Raw genomic sequence first — 18893 nt, 5'->3', positions numbered from 1 at the left:
GAATACTGTGTAAAAAGTATTAATAAATATAGTACTACAAAGATCGTGAATCATAATTAAACAAAAATTTTTGAAAAAAAAAATTAAAAATCGTGAATTACAACGAAAGATAGATTAATTAAAATTTGAAAAAAGAAATTTCAACGTGGATAACGCAATTTAATTTAATAAATTAGCACCATGTACATACAAATAACTAACATCCATCCATTCAATCGGCAACAACAACAACACTACACAACAGCAGTCACCATGAGCAGCATGTTGCAAGCAAACTAACAAACGTTACGAACAGTTAAGATGTGGAATACAAACATACATACATACACACACATACATACTAACACACATACATACATACACACATAATAAACCTTATGTAAAAACCTTAACTACCGACTAATAACATATAAAAACATGCCATTAAAAATGTATGGGCAAGCAATTAATTAATACAGACACACGCATACGTACACACCGCGTCATAAGATATACAGTATATGTAGAAGTAATCCTGCAATTAATACAATTATCATTTGTATGCAATGATATGAATGGAGTAGTAACTTGTGAAGTAACGGTATTCTAGTGTAAGTTGAATACGTACACTATACAGCTTCAATTATTCACCAAACTAGTTGCTCAACTCCATCGTCCACTTCCAGTTAAAAAGATTAAAAACACGTTGTTGACTTGTCAAACAACTAAGTAATAAAAACATTTTGTAACTTACTAGCAAATCAATAAAAACATGCTGTAACTTATTAGCCAATTAATTAATTAACTAATTAATTAATTAATAAAAACATGTTTCTACTTAACCAACCAATTTTTAGTATGTTGTAACTTACTAGCCAATAAATAAATAAATAAATTAATTAATCAGTCAATCGATCAATAAAAACATGATGTAACTTACCAACCAGTTAATAAAAACATGATGTAACTTACCAACCGGTTAATTAATTAATTAACTAATTAAAACATGATGTAACTTACCAACTGGTTAATCAATTAATTAATAAAAACATGTTGCAACTTACCATTCAGTTAATAAAAAAACGATGTAACTTAAGTTAATAAAAACATGATGTAATTAGCAGTTGATGAATGCACGATGTACATGCCGATGATTTATAATATATAACAGTGGATATAATATAGATATGTTGTAAATGCATTACTCCAAAGTAGCAATTGATCGTATAAATAGTTGGTCTCGTCTAGCTTCAGGTCTCTTTATGGGCCTCAATATATTTCTATACAAAACAGTTCACATCAATCAATCATTCAATCAAAATTCATTCAACCTACTAACCATTAAGTCAGTCAGTCAGTCAGTCAGTCAGTCAGTCAGTCAGTCAGTCAGTCAGTCAGTCAGTCAGTCAGTCAGTCAGTCAGTCAGTCAGTCAGTCAATCCTTCAGTTAGTCACTCAGATCAGATAGCAGGTCTCTCTCTTGGATATCTGAGATTAGGAAATATAACAATTCCCCAGTCTGCAAACCAGTCACTATTGCAGGGGCCCGAGCTTGAATAGGTGTACATCCATCCAAGAAACAAAACTGCAGCCGAAAGTGGCACTCCTACCTTCAATATGTTCCTCATGACTTTGACCACACCACTGTTCCCTTCTTGTATAGGAGTGCTACATACTGCCGTCGGAACTCCTGTTTGTCTGTCAGTGCTGTTGGGATCTGACGCTCTCTCCTTGACCAAACTTTCGTCAATTGATGGGCCGCTACAATTTGCAACATAACAATTAATTGAGACAACTCAATTAAATTTGGCAACATACGTAGAAATAGAGATGTGCATGGTAACTTAGTGAGTTAATTACTTACTGCTGTTGCTGGTTGACATTATCGGACAGCACACTGGCACCAAGACTTGAACATTTGTTTGATATGAGCTTCTCAATGACGGATGAACTCTGTAGCTGTAGTTCTTTGTACCTTCCATCAATTTTCTCCAGATCACTCTTGATCAGTTTCAATATTTTCTTCATCGGTACGTGTTGACAGATTGAGGTATTGAGCTGGTACATCTCTGAGACCTTCACTCTCAAATCAATCCACCCACCTTTCATCTTAATAACAATAAAAAAACATAAATTTTTTTCAGATATTTTTGTTACGTAAAATACCTTATCACATTAAAAACTACATGTTACCATTCTGACAACACACCATATCAAAATATTGCAGTACATTTTTCTAACAATAAAAAAACCAAACAAAATCATAAAGCTTATTTAATGAAAAGAAGCAAGAAAGCAAGTGATACCAACTTCGCTTGACAACAACTGAACAAGAGCAGGACCACTGTTCTCATAGTCGACACTTTGCAGACATTGCTGCGACTGATCCAACGATGTTGTGATCAGTCTCTTCAATTCAATGAACTTGTTACATGGCTCAACAGCCGATAAGAGGGACATAACTGTTCTTGTTGCCCTGTTCATTCATTCATCGCTTGGATCTTATAATGCTACAAACATTCATGAACATTCACACCACTGTCTTAAGTACAGGTTCATCAGGCACTATTGAAATGATTTTTTAAAGCTGTTGTAAAATTTTAAGCTCTTCATTGACAGCCCAAAATATTTTATGGTCTTTCAAAATGATTCTAAATGCAAATCGACACTCAGCTTGTGCAAGACAAATTGTGCAAGACACTCTCCAAAATATAAGCCAACCACAGATATTTGGAAAATTACTTGGACTTATCAACTTTTATAAGCTATTTTAAAATACAGCATAGCATTAAATTTCATTAGTTCATTTACTTAAGCCAGCGTTTAACTAAACCTTCTATGACATGCAAAAAGTATATAAAAATTAATAAATTAAATACAAAATGCTATATATAAATATATGTATAAAAGAAAAGAGATTAACCACTTCATGTATTTATTTGAAAAAAAGCATGATCTAACTTTTCCAAGCTAATTTCACAGATATTGTTTAACTTCCCAATTTTTTCAAACACATTTCCTTCATCACAATAATTTTTTTCACATAACTTGTTTGACACTGGCTGGCAATTTCTCTTCAAGAGTTGGCCGAATCTTTCTTTCAATGCAAACAGATGATCTTTCTCAGCCTGTTACAAAAATCATTATTTTTATTTAAAATTTAGCGCATTTTGTCAATTTTGTACAAAATTGATAGGCTATAAGGAAGGATTAATAAAAGATTATACTGACAAAGCCGATATAGACAATATAACAAACAATAATAACCTTATAAGCCTTAATCGTTTCAACAAGTATCTGAAGAGCAGTACCACTTTCATCGTCATCCTCCTCATCATCATCACCGTGATCACCACCATCAGCAAGTCCTTCAGTCATGATTGCACACTCTTTTGTGTCAAACATCTGCAACAGAAGCATGGATCTACTTAAATCTTTTTCCAGCTTCAAAGTTTCAGAGTATATGAGGCTGCAAGCATGCTGCTGCCGTTGGCATATGTACATCTTCAAATCTGACCACTTCTTCAGCATCCCTGCTGGTCCAGTTATAATAATAAATTACAATATAACATGCAATAATAGAAGTATAATATACCATAAAAATAAGAAAGCAAACACGGACAACCCGATTTATTAATTTATTACATATTCGATAATAATCATTACAAGATATTTAATGAGCAATTTCATGAACTCCATAAAAACAAATAAACAAAAAAATGCGTTAGTAAATAATATAAAATATAAAAAACCCAAATGAGAGAGAAAAAATGCAACAACAAACCTTCAACAATTTTTATTTGTTGTTCATAAAAAAAGCAGGCACTATTGCTGCGAGTGAGAGCTGCTTTTAAATCTTGCAAACACATCAGACTGGTTTCGCACGTTGCTAGTGGTTCCATCTGTTCATCAATTGGAAAAATTTTAAATAATTTTCCAGTAATTTTTTCATAACTTTACAAAAGTTCTATATTGTATGTGCTATTCAAATTCAAATACGTTTATTCATTAAATTAAACCAAAAAATATTATTCATGAAATGAGATAATCTGAAGACAGAAAAGTTAATTTCTTTTTCTTGTACAGCCCACCATTTCAAAATACAAAAGCTAGGAAATCCTGATTAAAATGAACCATCAAAACATTGTGAAGTCCGTGCTTGTTTGTGTGTGTGGCCACCAATTACAACCATGTTATATAAACTTGCAGCTTGAATTCTTTATAAATTACCGCAACACAAACTACACAAAAAATAGATGAGTGATTCAGTTTGTAATATTTATCTCCAACTATTTTATCAGTAGTATTAATACAACGCCAACTTTTTATGTGCTATTTTGCTTTTCAAATAAACAAAATTTAAATTAAAAAAGGAATAATAACCTTCCTGAAATACATAAATTTAAAGTTGTAAAAGTTTTTCAGGACCATCTGCCAAGTGCAACCACATATTTAAATGAAGCAAAGAATTACAAACCAGCTTGTTTGGATCAGGGGTTTGTTGAGGATTAGCTGCCCATGTATCAGCGATGTCTTGAACAACTTGCTGAGTGTAAGTGAAGGCTCTGTTATGATCTTCCAGTGTAGCCTTGAACTCCTCAGCCTCTGAGTCAGATTCCGTCAGGTAATCACAGAACGGCAGTTGTCGGCTAGCTATTCGAGACTGGTGACTCTATTTTGAGGTCATCATTTTGTATAAAAATTATTTAAGCAATTTCTAAAATAATTTATACCACGAGTGTAGAACAAATATTCTATGACAAGATATTTTATGGCCCATGGCAGAATTAAAAACAATTTTAAAAACAAAAAATTAAAATACATTAGTTTACAAAAAAATAACTAGATTTTTGAGGAACAAACACAAAATGTTTCAAGTGATTTATTGAGGTGTGAAAAGTTTAAAACACAACATCGTACAGTTGCTCCTTTCTTTAGAGTATTTAGATCAAAAAATTGCGTTGGAACACTGTATTTCAGATACAAAGATATAAAGGAGGGGAAAGATTACAAGCTTCTAGTATGAACAAATCATTGTGAATGTATGTAATTTTCTGTGAAAAAATCAACTTTCATAATAAAATAATACTATTATTTATGTTTCAATTCCACTACACACGCGCCAATACAGAGCATATCATATAGTTAACAGGATGGCCTATATTCATGTAATTTGTTACTAAAAATGCGAAATTGTCAGACATTAATTATTTAGTTGGTGTTTTGCTTAACATGAACTCTGTGTTGTCTGCAACCAAAGTGTAGCAAATATAGCAAGTAGAAATGACATGACTGCTTCAAAAAAGAATGGAGCACACTGACCTTGGGAGTTGAAGAATGTTTATTGACTTTATAGTAATATCTGTCAAAGATATTATCTTTCAACCATATGTCCACATTGCTCTTGAAGCTTGTGTCTTCCACTTCAACATCCGTAAGTTCAAACTATGAATACATCAACAATGAGCTACCATTAAGACAAAATATAATGTGCATACCAGAGTGGTGAATCAGAGTGAATTATCTATCAAAAATCTTTAAAAATTTACAAATGTAAGTGTTTAAGGTAAAAAATAAACAGACTTCGGACTGGAGACTGCTGATTTCATCGGCTGTATTTGACATCAATTCATCATCTGGCACACGCTGGTCTGAACCTTTATTTATATATATCCAATAATTCAATTTTTTAACAAATAATTATTCCTCATCAATTCCTATCAACGTCATTATGATCAGCTGCATAGATTTAGAGCAAAATCTAACGTATTTGAAACAAAATGTTAGACAAAGTAATCTTCTGGTAACTTAAAAAAAAAATAATGTTAATTAATGGTCAATAGTCTCTAGATTTCTGATAACGCCTCGTGTACTACCTTGAACGTTGTTGGTCCTCTGTTGGAGATCAACTACTAATTGCTCATCTTCTTCGTTCTCATCAACATCATAATGCCTCAGATTCAAGTTCAAACCTTCAAAAGACATTATCTTTCTTATTTTGTGATAAGATTTTTCTGATTTGAACTTTCTAGCCAGTTGACCTAGTTAAAAAAAATACAACAGTTTGTAGCTCAAGTTTATTTTTCTTTAATTGACATAACAATCTTTATAAAAATGTTAAATCTTTATAAAATATTTAATGTAAATAAAATATCAATTTATTTATTTCTAAACTTTAAAAAAACGAAAATATTCAAAGCAATATTAATAACTGAAACAAACCATCTGACAAAGAAAGATTGTCATTATTGTTTAATGCTCTTTTCCTAGCTAACTTGATTGGACTTGCAAAAACAGCTTGCTTTTGTTTATATTTCCTTAGTGAAATCTTGTCAGATGGACTTTCAAAGGAGGCATCTCCAGGGGACTCCTCATTGAGATGGAGTCTTGTTTTGTGTTTGTTCCACCTGGTCAGGGTGTCTGGTATGTGAAACTTTGTGATGTTACTATCAGTACTCTTCAACACTTCTCCGTCACTCACTGATCCGTCTCTAACAAGATTCTTCAAGTTCCTTTCCTCATAGCAAGTCAACATGTCCATGCTTTTACTGTAGATGGTAGAGTAATCATTAGATGTAACCACATTTTTGACCTCATCATTTGAAAATTCATCTTCAGTTGCTGGAACACTGCTGTCATAATTTGTAAATACTTTGTTGACTAAAATGCCAATGCTATCTCCACTGCTACCTACACTTCCACTGATCAGCTGGTCCGAATTTGTGGCTGCCTCACTTCTGCTCATACAGCTACCAGTAGTTGCTGAAATGCCGACACCACTACTATCACTCATGTCGGAGCCCATGTTACATTCATTTGTCTTCATCTTACTCACATTCCTATTTCCTTCATCGAAAGAACTTCTAACCAGTCCAGAGGTGTGCAAACGTAGATCAATAGGCGATTGCAGTCCATCACTTGAGTAGCCCACATCACCATCATGAGTCAGTTGGTGTCTCTTCATTTTCTTCAATACATCTGCCACTACTCCATTCACATCTGCTGCATCAGATTGTAGATCTTGATCCTTCTCTTCTTCAATCATTGACAGGCAATTGTTACTTCCAAATGTATCCAAATTGCCGTCTGTTGTATCATCTGTTGCATCATCTGAATCATCTGCATGATATTCTGCAAGCTGGAATTAAATTGAAGAATAAAAATGATGTGTCAAGCAAAATCGTATTTCAAAAACATTCACAGCAAAATTTGCCCCAAAAACTTATATGCAAGCTTCATTAACTACAGAGCATAAAACTTAATTTATTTTAAAGAACAGAATTTGATATTTAAATTTTCTTCACAGATTAACCATTGCATCACCAGATTCAACGAATTATTTAAACATTAAACCAAAGATACCTATAACAATTAGGGATGCACCGAAGTTCGGCCCCGGCTCCGGCCCCGGCCAAAATCCGGCATTTTTTCAAATCCGGTCGAATCCGGCCCCGGCCGGATTTGGTGGCCGGATTTAGGGCCAGATTTAAGCGTCTATCTATTTTAAAAATGTTAGAAATAGAAAAAAAAATTTTATTGAATTCAATTAATTTTATGTCAATAAGTTAAAGGCTAAGGCTAAGCTAAAGGCATACATGACACATAATAACAACATCACTAATTGTGAGGTAATCTGGACAATTTTCTTTATGCTATAACATGGGTTATGCATAAATTATAAGCTGATCTTTGTGTAAAAGAACTTGTGCACATGTATATACTATATATTGATAATTGCACATGACGGACCATAGAGCTACATAATATATATATATATATCTATATATATATATATATATATCTATATATATATATATATATTTAGAGAGAGAGATACATAAGCACATAATTTAAGAACATGGTATGTTAAAGGTTAGGCTAGGTATACATGACAAATAATTACAACATCACTAATTGTGCGGTGAGCTGGACAATTTTCTTTGTGCTTTAACTTGGGTTATGCAAATATGCATAAATTATAAGCTGATCTTTGTGTACAGAATTTGGCGTATCACACAACTTATTTATATATTTGAATTATATAACTATTTGCTTGGTGTTATTTTTTGATGTTCAACATGTAGATAACCGTAAATGTGAGTATTTTTTCTAACGTATTATAAAATGGTAACTAAAATCCGGCCCCAGCTCCGGCCGGTTTTTGAATTTTAAATCCGGCTAAGTCCGGCCCTGGCCGGATTTGAAAAACCTGAATCCGGTGCATCCCTAATAATATACTTACCAAACCCAATATATCTATTAAGTCTCTGTAAATTGAATTACTATATAACTAAAAGCATTCTAAAACTAAACCTTCACAAAAAAATTTAAACATCATTAAAGAAAATGTGCAGAGCAATGAAGTAAGCAAACTTTGCAAATCCTGAGATTGCCTTCAATCCTCAACTGCCACTCCAGACAGCTGATGTACACTGCCTCCCATCTGTGCTGCAACATGCCTGCCTTCCTTTTCACTCCATTCACTCTTTCCTCAAAAATTGAGGATCCAAGTTTGAGTTGGACAGAAGAGCAAGAACCACTTGAAGTTTTTGCATTGCCGGCCAGCAAATTTTCACACATTTGCGAGATAGATGTCACAAATTTTGACTTTGATTGAACTTCTCTTTGTAAATTCTACAAAAAACAACAGAACAGTTAAAATAAGTTGTATGTCACTGCAATGTGTGAATAATGAAAAAATAATAAAGAATATTCACTGTGATGAATTGCTGGGAAGCATTTTTATTTTCTATGTCTTTCTTTGACATATTCATCTCTTCTTCTATTTTGATGATCCAGTTTTCAAAATTTTGAAGATCTTGTTCGATATCTTAAAATGAACAAACATGTTATCATTGTATCTGGCAGTTATATCCTAAACAGAATGTTTCAAAAAAAAAAAATGAAAACTACACAAATGCAGAAAGTTTTCAATCAGTATCAACTGTAGATAGATACTGAGCATATTCAAATCTATGGACTTCACACAAAGAACATGAAACAGAAATGAATCAAGCTACCGGTCTCAGAATATAAGGGCAAAAACTATTAGTAGTTTTTATTGTATCTATTTACCACAATCAGTTTAAAATATTTTTAGAAAAAAAATTATAATTTTCAATCAACTAAATAATTTAAAAGAATTGTATGAAACCTTCAATGACGAAAAGAGGATTTCCCAACTTGGCTGGCACAACATCCTTCTCAAGTTCCATCCACAATTGGTCGACACGGTTGCACATTGCCAAGATATCATTCCGCTTATTGGGGTAATGAACAATCAGTTGCCTTGAATACTCTTGAAATTGTGTTCTGCGAGTCAGACGATGCAACAATTCTTCATGATAGGCCTACGTTAAATTCAAATATATATTAGATCTTTGAGCATTTTGTTGAAATAATCAAATATTTATGACAAATGACAAAATTATGCATGTATTTCTGTATTTTGCAGACCTGATTAAGATATTTTTCAGAATTGCAGCAATTGACTTGGTTCTGGTTGATATTCTCATGCATGTTAGTCAGCCAAGTGATTAACTCCTGGTACTGCCTCACAAATTCATTGTAACTTATCGCATTGCTTTCACTGCTCACCTCATCAGAATCAAATGCCGAAAATTCATTTTCTGTCAACTGGCAGAGATTAATTACTATTAGTCAATTAACTTTATAATACGTGGAAAAAATTTAAATATATTCAATTTAAAATCAATAACACTCAAAAAATGAAAAAACTAAATATTTTTTGAAATGAAATCAATCAATCAATCGATCCTCGTCCATAGTCTCCATCCGTTATGGGTCGGACTTTGAGATGAAAGAAAGAATATAATAAATGAATAAATTTAAAATTTTCTAAATCTGTTAACCCAAAATTTTTGTTAATGATTTGGTGAATGCTTGTAATTGTTACATGTAAATAATATATAAAAAAAACGAAACTATACATTTGAAATAAAATAGAAAAAACCTTGCATGAATCCATGATATTTTCAGACATCATGTATTTGTAGTTCTTACGTATGGCATCCTTGAACTCTCGTTTGTACTTTCTTCTCAATTCGTTGAGAGGGTAGCAGAAAGATCCCAAATGTGATGGTGAGTCACCTTTAGCATATTCACTAGTAGAGTCATCAAATGATGTGATGCTGCTCATGTCACTGGACTCGTGAATCGACGAAGCGTTTGACTGGGAGAGAGAATCACTCATTAAGTCCCTGACACACTTTTTTACATGTTTATTATGTGGCTTTGATGATTGTTCAACTGGGACCTTGGTATTTTGGGGTGATGGAAGAAGAGAAGTAGCGAGAGACTTTGCGCTGGACATTTTTTAGAAATGTTTGTTTCAGAATCCCTAGTCATAAAAAGTGATTACATACATAAATTCGAAATCCAGGGAAGAAACATCATTTGTGCACTCTATTGCAGTACTGAAAGGATTTATAAAAATAATTAATTTAATTAATCGAAGGCATTCATTTAAACACATTATTAAAAGCATGGCGTAAGTATACATAATTATATATAAGTAAAATTAGGTAACAAATTATTTATTATATATATATATATGTCTTTATATTACTAAAATTAGTCTTATTATGAGTAAAAGAAATAATTAACATTGTTTAACTTATTATTTAATAATTTTCTATGTTCTAAGTTTTCTTGGTAACACTCAATTACAAATCAAAATACCGTTATTTATGATAATTAAAATTCATTCAAATAATAATAAACCAATGCAATTTTTTAAACATTTATTCATTAGACAATACAATCAGAATCAGAAATAACTATGTTAAATTATTAAATTATACTATATAATAGTGATATGCAGGAAAATTTTTAATATAGGTATTAATTATACATGAAGCAGAACTGTTAATAAATTTAATGTCATAAATATAGTATATAAATTATAAATATAATATCATAACATAAATAGATAGTACAATATTCTTCATAAGAAGGCTTTAACCTTATGTCATCAACCTGGGGTGTATCACATCCCAGAGGGTATAAATAATTCTGTATCTCAGATATTTGAACAAATTAAATTATATACCTTTGTGACATCTTATAACCTTCCTTCACCTAGAATATGGCAAAATCTGGCTTAATTCAAATATTTGGTTTTGAGTATGTGAGCGTTTGAAGTGTCTTACGGCATATTTTGTCAACCTGGGGTGTCCTACACCCCAATAGTCTTGAAGTCATCTAAACTAAAATTAGTATTGCAATAATGAAATAATAATAATAAATAAGAAATAATAATAATAAATGTTACAGCATCAATATAATCATAGATAATTACTTCACTTCATGTAGTCTAGCCCAGTGCTTCTCAAAGTGGTGGTCCGCGAGGTTCCAAAAATTTTGAAAATTAATCAGAAAATTCATAGCTTGGACAGCAACGCAATTGCGAAAGTCATTGTTATTACTAGTAAATGAGTTTAAAGGTAAGCAAGTTCACGAATGCATATGCATGACTATAATTAATATTCAATGTGATAACGCGAAAGGACGCGTGACCAATTAACTATCGGATCCAGCTTAAATATTCAATCTTTCTTTATCAGCTATTTGCACATGTTCAGAGTAAAATTGATAAAAACCCGGTAAAACTAGGAGTTAACAACGTTATTGCTAAATTAAAATATATTTGTAATTTTGAAATTTATATATAAATTGAATAACTCATTTTGCAATTTATTAAATTTTATTCAAATTAATATATAAAGTTGCTAGAACTGTTGTCAGGTTGGTTCAGATTTTTTTTAATATTTTCATTTTATTTTGATGTTATCAAGACCGCTAATTTGTTTTCTTGAAAGTAAAAGTTTATTTTATTCAAAAATAACTACTTTAGGCATGGCGAAACAAGGCCCAATAGACAAATTTTTGAAAAGGAAACGTCAGGAAGAGAATTTGATATATGAAAGTAGTGACGATTCTTCAATTTCAGACAATGAAAATGGCATCGTAAAGGCAATTGGTATTGAAACGTGTGCAACAAAACGTATTAGAACTAGCTTCATTCGAAAGTACGATGAATCATACATTCAATTTGGCTTCATGCCAATGGACGATGGAACAGAGTTGAAACCGCAGTGTGTTATTTGCAGCGAGGTTTTGTCGAACGTAGCAATGAAGCCATCAAAATTAAAAAGACATTTAAATACAAAACACAAAGACATTTAGCTAAAACCAAAAGAATATTTTGAGAGAAAACGCATTGATCTGAAGAGTCGCCAAAAACAAATGTTTTGTATTTCCCATATAAACACGTGTGCGCTACGAGCTTCATATAAAGTAGCTCTACGAATTGCCAAAGCGAAAAAGGTATTCACAATTGGTGAAACGTTAATAAAAGATTGCATCAAAGATGTCTGTTTTGAGATGCTGGGTGAGCAGGCTTCAAAAAAAATAGACCAGATGCCACTTTCAAACAGTACTATTGGTCGACGCATTAGCGATATGGCAGAAGACATTGAAGAGCAGCTAGTTGAACAAATGAAACTTGCAAAGTATTATTCTTTGCAGCTGGATGAAAGCACAGATGTGGCCAATATGGCTATTTTGTTAGTTTATGTTCGTTTTGAATACGAAGGAGATTTAAAGGAGGAATTTTTCTTTTCAGCATCACTCCCAACAAATACAACAAATTCTGAAGTATTCAAAACTGTCAGTGAATATATCATTGGTAAAGGAAAAGATTTAAAATATTGTGTTGGTGTCTGTTCAGATGGTGCTGCAGCAATGACTGGACGTTATTCTGGTGTTGTAACTAAAATTAAAGCAATAGCACCGGAGTGTAAAGCAACACATTGTTGCATTTACCGAGAAAGTTTAGCAGTGAAGAAAATGTCAGATGAACTGAATAATGTGCTCAGCGAAGTAGTCAAAATAGTAAATTATGTGAAAGCAAATGCACTAAATTCAAGACTTTTTGCCAGATTATGTAAAGAAATGGGGGCTGATCATAAACATCTATTGCTACACACTGAAGTGCGTTGGCTATCCAGAGGAAAGGTTCTTGCAAGAGTATTTGAATTAAAAAATGAACTAGCAGAGTTTCTGCAGGTTAAAAAGCCCATCTGGTCAGAATTACTTATGAATATCAATTGGCTCGCAAAATTGGCTTATTTGTCAGACATATTTGCATTATTAAATGATCACAATATTTCAATCCAAGGGAAAATGGCGACTGTTTTCACAATGGCTGATAAAATTGAAGGACAAAAAAGAAAGCTAAAATCTTGGATAAAAAGATTGGAAAAAGAATGTTTCGAAATGTTTTTTAATTTAGCTACAGTCATTGATGAAGCAGGCAAAGGATTTGACATCAAAAGTTTGAAAACCTTAATCATTGAGCATCTGTCCAGCTTATCTGAACGGTTTGAATTTTATTTTCCTACGGAGGATGACCCACGAATAGGAAAGACATGGATCAGAAATCCTTTTGTTGAACATAAGAAAAATTTGACTGTTAAGTTGGAAGATAAAATTTTGGAGCTTGCTGCTGACCAAGGCCTAAAAATGAAGTTTGAAAATACATCATCTCTTTCCTCTTTCTGGATCATCATCAAGTCGGAATACCCAGAGCTCACTGACGAAGCAATAAAAACCCTTCTTCCTTTCCCTTCTACTTATTTATGCGAAGTTGGATTTTCATGTTTGACTGCAATGAAAACAAAATACAGAAACTGTTTGGAAGTTTATTCTCCGCTACGTGTGGCACTGTCTTCGTTTCAGCCACGTCTTGAGGAATTAATAAATAGAAAACAAGCTCATTTATCTCACTAATTTTTTACAACAATTTTTATTTTCTAATGTTGAAATATTTTTTATTGTTATTTCATTTTGAATAAAGTTATACAAAAAAAGATTCAAATTTTGTAAAATTGATAACACTTCGCATATATATATATATATATATATATATATATATTCTGCAAGCTGGGTGGCGGTCCGCGACGTTCCTGTTAAATTCGTTGCCGGTCCGCCGAACCAAAAAGTTCGAGAAGCACTGGTCTAGCTGAAGATCTTTTGACCGTGAAAACTACCATTGTTGGAACAATGCGAAAAAATAAGCAAGATATACCAAAAGAATTACTTCCTAATCAATCAAGGGAAGAATTGTCATCAATATTTTGTTTTGACAATCAATTAACATTGACCAGCTATGTTCCTAAAAAAGGGAAAGCAGTAATTCTGCTCTCGAGCATGCATCATGATGCTGCAGTTGATGTTGACAACAACAAACCAGACATTATTGATCATTACAATAAAACAAAATCAGGAGTATACAATCTCGATCACCTAGTTGGACTGTACAGCTGCAAACGATAAATTAGCAGATGGCCAATGACACTCTTCTTTAACGTCATTGATGTTGCTTGTGTTGCAGCATATGTTGTTTGGATAGCAAAAAATCCACAATGGAATGAAAAAAAGATGCACAAACGAAGATTATTTTTACAAAATCTTTCTGAAGAGCTGGTAGAAGAACACCTTCAACGACGAAGTGAAAATCCGTTTGTTATGCAGAAGCAAGTGAAGCTGGCATTCAAAGCAATGGGTTTTCAACCAGCCATAGCAGTTCAGGCAGAGCAACCAGAATCTTCAGGACAGAAGAGATGTGGCATTTGCCCACGCTCATCAGATCGGAAAACCAAAAGCCGATGTTCATCATGCGGTATACCATGTTGTCAAAATCACAGCCGTCTGGTTTGTGAAACCTGTACTGATGCTTAAAACGACAAATAAACTATAAAACATTGTTGCTAATTAATCAATATTTTACAGTTGCCTCAAATAATTAACTTAGGTAAGACTATTGTGAAAAGTTATAATATAACATTGTTTTATATATATATATATATATATATTACAATTTATTATAAACAAAAACATTGTATTTTTTATCAGTTTCATATTATCTTCAATAAAATACTTACAAAACATTATTCCATCATGTTTGAACCTGGGGTGTAGGACACCCCAGGTTGACAGAATGTGTTGCAATATAGGGTTGACTACATAGGGTTAACCAACAGACTAAAAAATTGAAAAGCACTCAAAATATATTAAATTAAAACACTGGCAAACATTTCACATTAAACATCACCACAGCATTAACGCTGATTAAAAATTAATATTAATTAAATTAAAATAAAATTAATTAAAGCTTAAAAATCAAAAATTCTCATTTAAAAAATTCCATATTTATCAGATCAGATTGAACATAATGACAAGCAATAAGAATGAATTTGAATGAGAGGGTAGAAAAGAAAGTAAAGATTTTATTTTTGAAAAACTGAACAAAAAATAAATAAAAAAAAATAAACAAGAAATAAATAATAGTTATTTATTTAATTAATAACCATAACGTCCATAACCAAGGAAAGAAAAAGTAACAAAAGCGGTCGGAGCGTAACATGTATTCCGTAAATTTATTTTATGAAAACAATTTAGAAATAAAAAAAAAAAGATTATTCACTACAATTGAAATGAACGGAGAATAAGCATTAACACTAACCCTAACTCGATTTTTTTGTGTTGTTTGCATTTTAATATCGCACCTTCACGAACGATTATGGCGCAAAGCGGAACTAGCTATTTTCAAAAACACTAAAAAATACGAACCTTAAACTTTCAATTGATCAAGACTGAAAAACAACACATATTTAGAATACTTAGAATCATTCATGTAGAATTTTTTCTATAAGTGCTTAGAACGTATGAATAGAATTATTAGAATGACCAGATGGCATGATGGCTAGTGAGTGGTTAAGGAGGCTGGGGCTATTTCGCAGTGCGTGCTGTGACTGTGACCGAAATTTGACGAAAAGATCCCCGCCTGAGTGTAAGAGTGTAACAGACCTTTAACCTTTTTAACTTTTTAATAAGATTGGGCAATGTGCTTAGTAGCATTCATACCCGATTCTGAATACGAATATGTGCATAGCAAAGTGTTAAATTCTCAAATTTGACACAATGAAGTCAAACAAGTATATTAAAAATTTTTATTTCAAACAGAATTTGGAAAATTTGGAAAAAATTGCCAACCCAAGTGGTCGAAACATCCAATCTCATTTTAAAATGAGATTGGATGTTTATATGAAAAGTTTCCTTTTGTGTATGATCCTACGATGTTGTAGTTTGTAAATGTAAACGCTTCTTCTTTAAATGTATAATTTCCAATTTATATTTCCATTTTATAGATGGTCAATAATTATTTTATAGCGTTATGATATTTTGAACAGGGTCATATGGACTTTTGATGTTGAGCCCACTATTTTTATGTTATGTAATGTAATATTATGTTATGTTGTGCTGTGTTATGTCATATCATGTCATGTTATGTTAGGTTAGGTTAGGTTAGGTTAGGTTAGGTTAGGTTAGGTTAGGTTAGGTTAGGTTAGGTTAGGTTAGGTTAGGTTACGTTAGGTTAGGTTAGGTTACGTTAGGTTAGGTTAGGTTACGTTAGGTTAGGTTAGGTTAGGTTACGTTATGTTAGGTACACAAAATCACTTCTAAGTTGTAGAACTAAATCATTATTAAGCTTTGTTTATAAATTTATGAATAATTTAAAAAAATATTTCAAGTTTTATTTCAAAATGCAGCAAAATTAAATAATAAATAAGTTAACAGCAAAATATTCAAGCTTAGTTAAAAACGCGCGCACAACCGTTTGTCAAATTAGTTTGCTCAATATGCTAAATTCTCGTCCCCATTCCTTTTGCGACATTATAAATTGCTGTTTGTTGCATCAGCGCTCTTTTTTGTTCGTCAGTTGTTGGGGCGCTGGCTTCTTGGCCGGCTAGCAGCACGGCTATTCCAAAAGACACCACTGCGATTGTTTAAAAAGTTCTACTATGACATTTTTAAAAAACAATGGCAAATAAAATAATTATGCTTTTTTGCACACAAAAATTTATGAGCCCTGAATAATGAATATATTAAAGCAAATCAAACTTACACTGAGCAAGTGCAGCCACACCAAACAATATAGCAGAGATAAGAAAAAGCATATAATACCACCACCTGACCGGTTCCAAGCATCCAGTTTGAATTGGTACCAACCTACCCAGATCCTGTTTGAAAATTTATATTTTATATATTAAACTAAATCTTAAAAAATTTATTTGCAATGTCAAACAAATAGTTTATATACATAGTGTGCAACTGAAACCTAACCCTATAATCAACTTCTGAAATGCAGGTAACCCCACGCAGCTCAGCTTCCACCTTATCACAGCAAGCAGATGGAAAGCCAGTTAAATGCTCAGACATGCTGATTTTCCAGTCAACCTTGAACCATTCAGAATAATGAAAGTTACCGCAACATGCATAACGCCTCTGGATGTAATCAATCAGATTTTTAACACTTTCATCAGTTCTATATTTCCGCATCGCTTGAAAGAACCCATTCTTAAGTAAGTATATAATGCAATTTGAATGAAAAAGCAAACTTTTAAACATTCACTAGGTAAAGCTTCAAATTATTGAAAGTAAACTTTTTACATCAAAAACGTAATTGGTTCCAAAAGTTGTATAAAACAAAACGACGCAGCAGCAAACCATCTTTGTGAGAAGCGCCAAATCTAAAATAAGATAACCGTAGATAGCAGTTTTGATGTAGGGGCGAACCTCTAAATCAGAGTTCAAAGAAATAATAAAAATTCCAAAACAACTTGCCGCTGTAGACATTGCGCCAAACATCATTATGTAAAATGAATACTCGCCATCATCATAATCTGTAAAGAGAGTTTTCATGTTTTCATATTGCAAATATATTGTGAGATGACAAATTATAATCAATATGCACGATAAGCAGACAATTATTTTAAAAACGATCGCCATAAGCGACTTTGAATCCATTTCCTTTTTCATTTTAACAAGTAGTTAGTTCTCTTGATAGAGAAAAATTACGGTATTCTTTTAAAATAGTTTTAAAAATATATTCAATTTACAATCGACGTCATATATTTTGTTGTGCATATAACATCTATGTTAAAAATACTTTCAACATTGAATTTTAAGATGGCGAACTCTCCGATGAACATTCCCACATGAACAGTGCAGTTTTAGTGGGCACAATTTCAATGAACTGATTGATAAGTGTTTATCTTCGTTAATAGTTTTTTTGCACTGGAGTTTAACAAAATCTATGGGCAATATTTACAACAGGCAAAGATAAATTTATTTCATTTCAATTATTTTTAAATTTATAATTTTACCTACATTAGAAAAGCAGACTAACCCTGTGAGACCAAAATTAAAAAGCGGAACGAAAATGCCTTGGGCGATTAACTCCTATTGTTTGACTAAAAGTAGGACTAACAAATATTTTTTAAACAAACTAGGGCCGAATTAAACCTTTGCCAGGCCCTGTACAAAATGTCAAATACGGGCTCTCATTTTCGACAACAAATTATGCTGCTGAGTAAAATCAAGATTACACAAAACGTCGGTTACAGTTCGAATTATTTGACGTTTTGTCAATAAAATATAGTTATTCTTGTTATTCAGTTTTACAAATTACACAATTTTTCAAGTCGGAAACATTGTATTACACATAGAACCCGAGTTTGGCTAATTGACTTGATTTGTGTCATTGTATAAATAGCCGTTATAAAAGCATTTGCTCGAAGAGTAGCTATAGTACTCCCATTGTTTCCAAAAAGAGCATCCGGATATTCATTACATTAAATAACAAAAACAATTATACAAAAAATTAAACTAACATCCTTTGATATGCAAAAAATACGTAAAATTCATCATAAAATTTTAATTCAGTCATTAAAATATGACTATCAATAAAGTTCTCAAAAATTTACACTTTTTTGCTTAATAACAGCAAACAAAACCCGCATTCAACGGCTTTAATAAGATTGTTAGTTT

The 18893-nt window shown here is 32.2% G+C and overlaps 3 protein-coding genes across 3 annotated transcripts; all 3 read right to left on the bottom strand.

Moving 5' to 3' along the window:
- Window positions 1-634: 634 nt before the first annotated feature.
- HELRODRAFT_189014 (hypothetical protein) lies at window positions 635-8558 on the bottom strand (the record flags this gene model as incomplete). Its single annotated transcript, XM_009024801.1, has 15 exons — window positions 635-704; window positions 1506-1739; window positions 1843-2087; window positions 2289-2454; window positions 2940-3106; window positions 3246-3511; window positions 3763-3880; window positions 4456-4650; window positions 5301-5423; window positions 5562-5635; window positions 5855-6019; window positions 6201-7116; window positions 7325-7476; window positions 8188-8245; window positions 8352-8558. 15 exons carry the CDS (start codon window positions 8556-8558, stop codon window positions 635-637), a joined length of 3156 nt encoding a protein of 1051 aa, XP_009023049.1.
- A 554-nt stretch (window positions 8559-9112) lies between these two features.
- Window positions 9113-10311, bottom strand: HELRODRAFT_162655 (hypothetical protein; the record flags this gene model as incomplete). The annotated part of the gene is made up of 3 exons (XM_009024800.1): window positions 9113-9328; window positions 9435-9614; window positions 9952-10311. The coding sequence occupies 3 exons, from the start codon at window positions 10309-10311 to the stop codon at window positions 9113-9115; spliced, it is 756 nt and encodes a 251-aa protein (XP_009023048.1).
- Window positions 10312-16578: 6267 nt separating this feature from the next.
- Window positions 16579-17449, bottom strand: HELRODRAFT_189013 (hypothetical protein). The gene is made up of 3 exons (XM_009024799.1): window positions 17187-17449; window positions 16969-17083; window positions 16579-16839 (listed from the first exon to the last, which is right to left on the bottom strand). Exons 1-3 carry the CDS (start codon window positions 17400-17402, stop codon window positions 16706-16708), a joined length of 465 nt encoding a protein of 154 aa, XP_009023047.1. The 5' UTR covers window positions 17403-17449; the 3' UTR covers window positions 16579-16705.
- Window positions 17450-18893: the final 1444 nt, after the last annotated feature.

The sequence above is a fragment of the Helobdella robusta genome (genome assembly GCF_000326865.2).
Source record: "Helobdella robusta unplaced genomic scaffold HELROscaffold_4, whole genome shotgun sequence".
In the NCBI taxonomy this organism is placed as follows: domain Eukaryota; kingdom Metazoa; phylum Annelida; class Clitellata; order Rhynchobdellida; family Glossiphoniidae; genus Helobdella; species Helobdella robusta.
The sequence above is the reverse complement of the archived record's forward strand: the minus strand, read 5'-3'. Positions and strand labels throughout refer to the sequence as shown.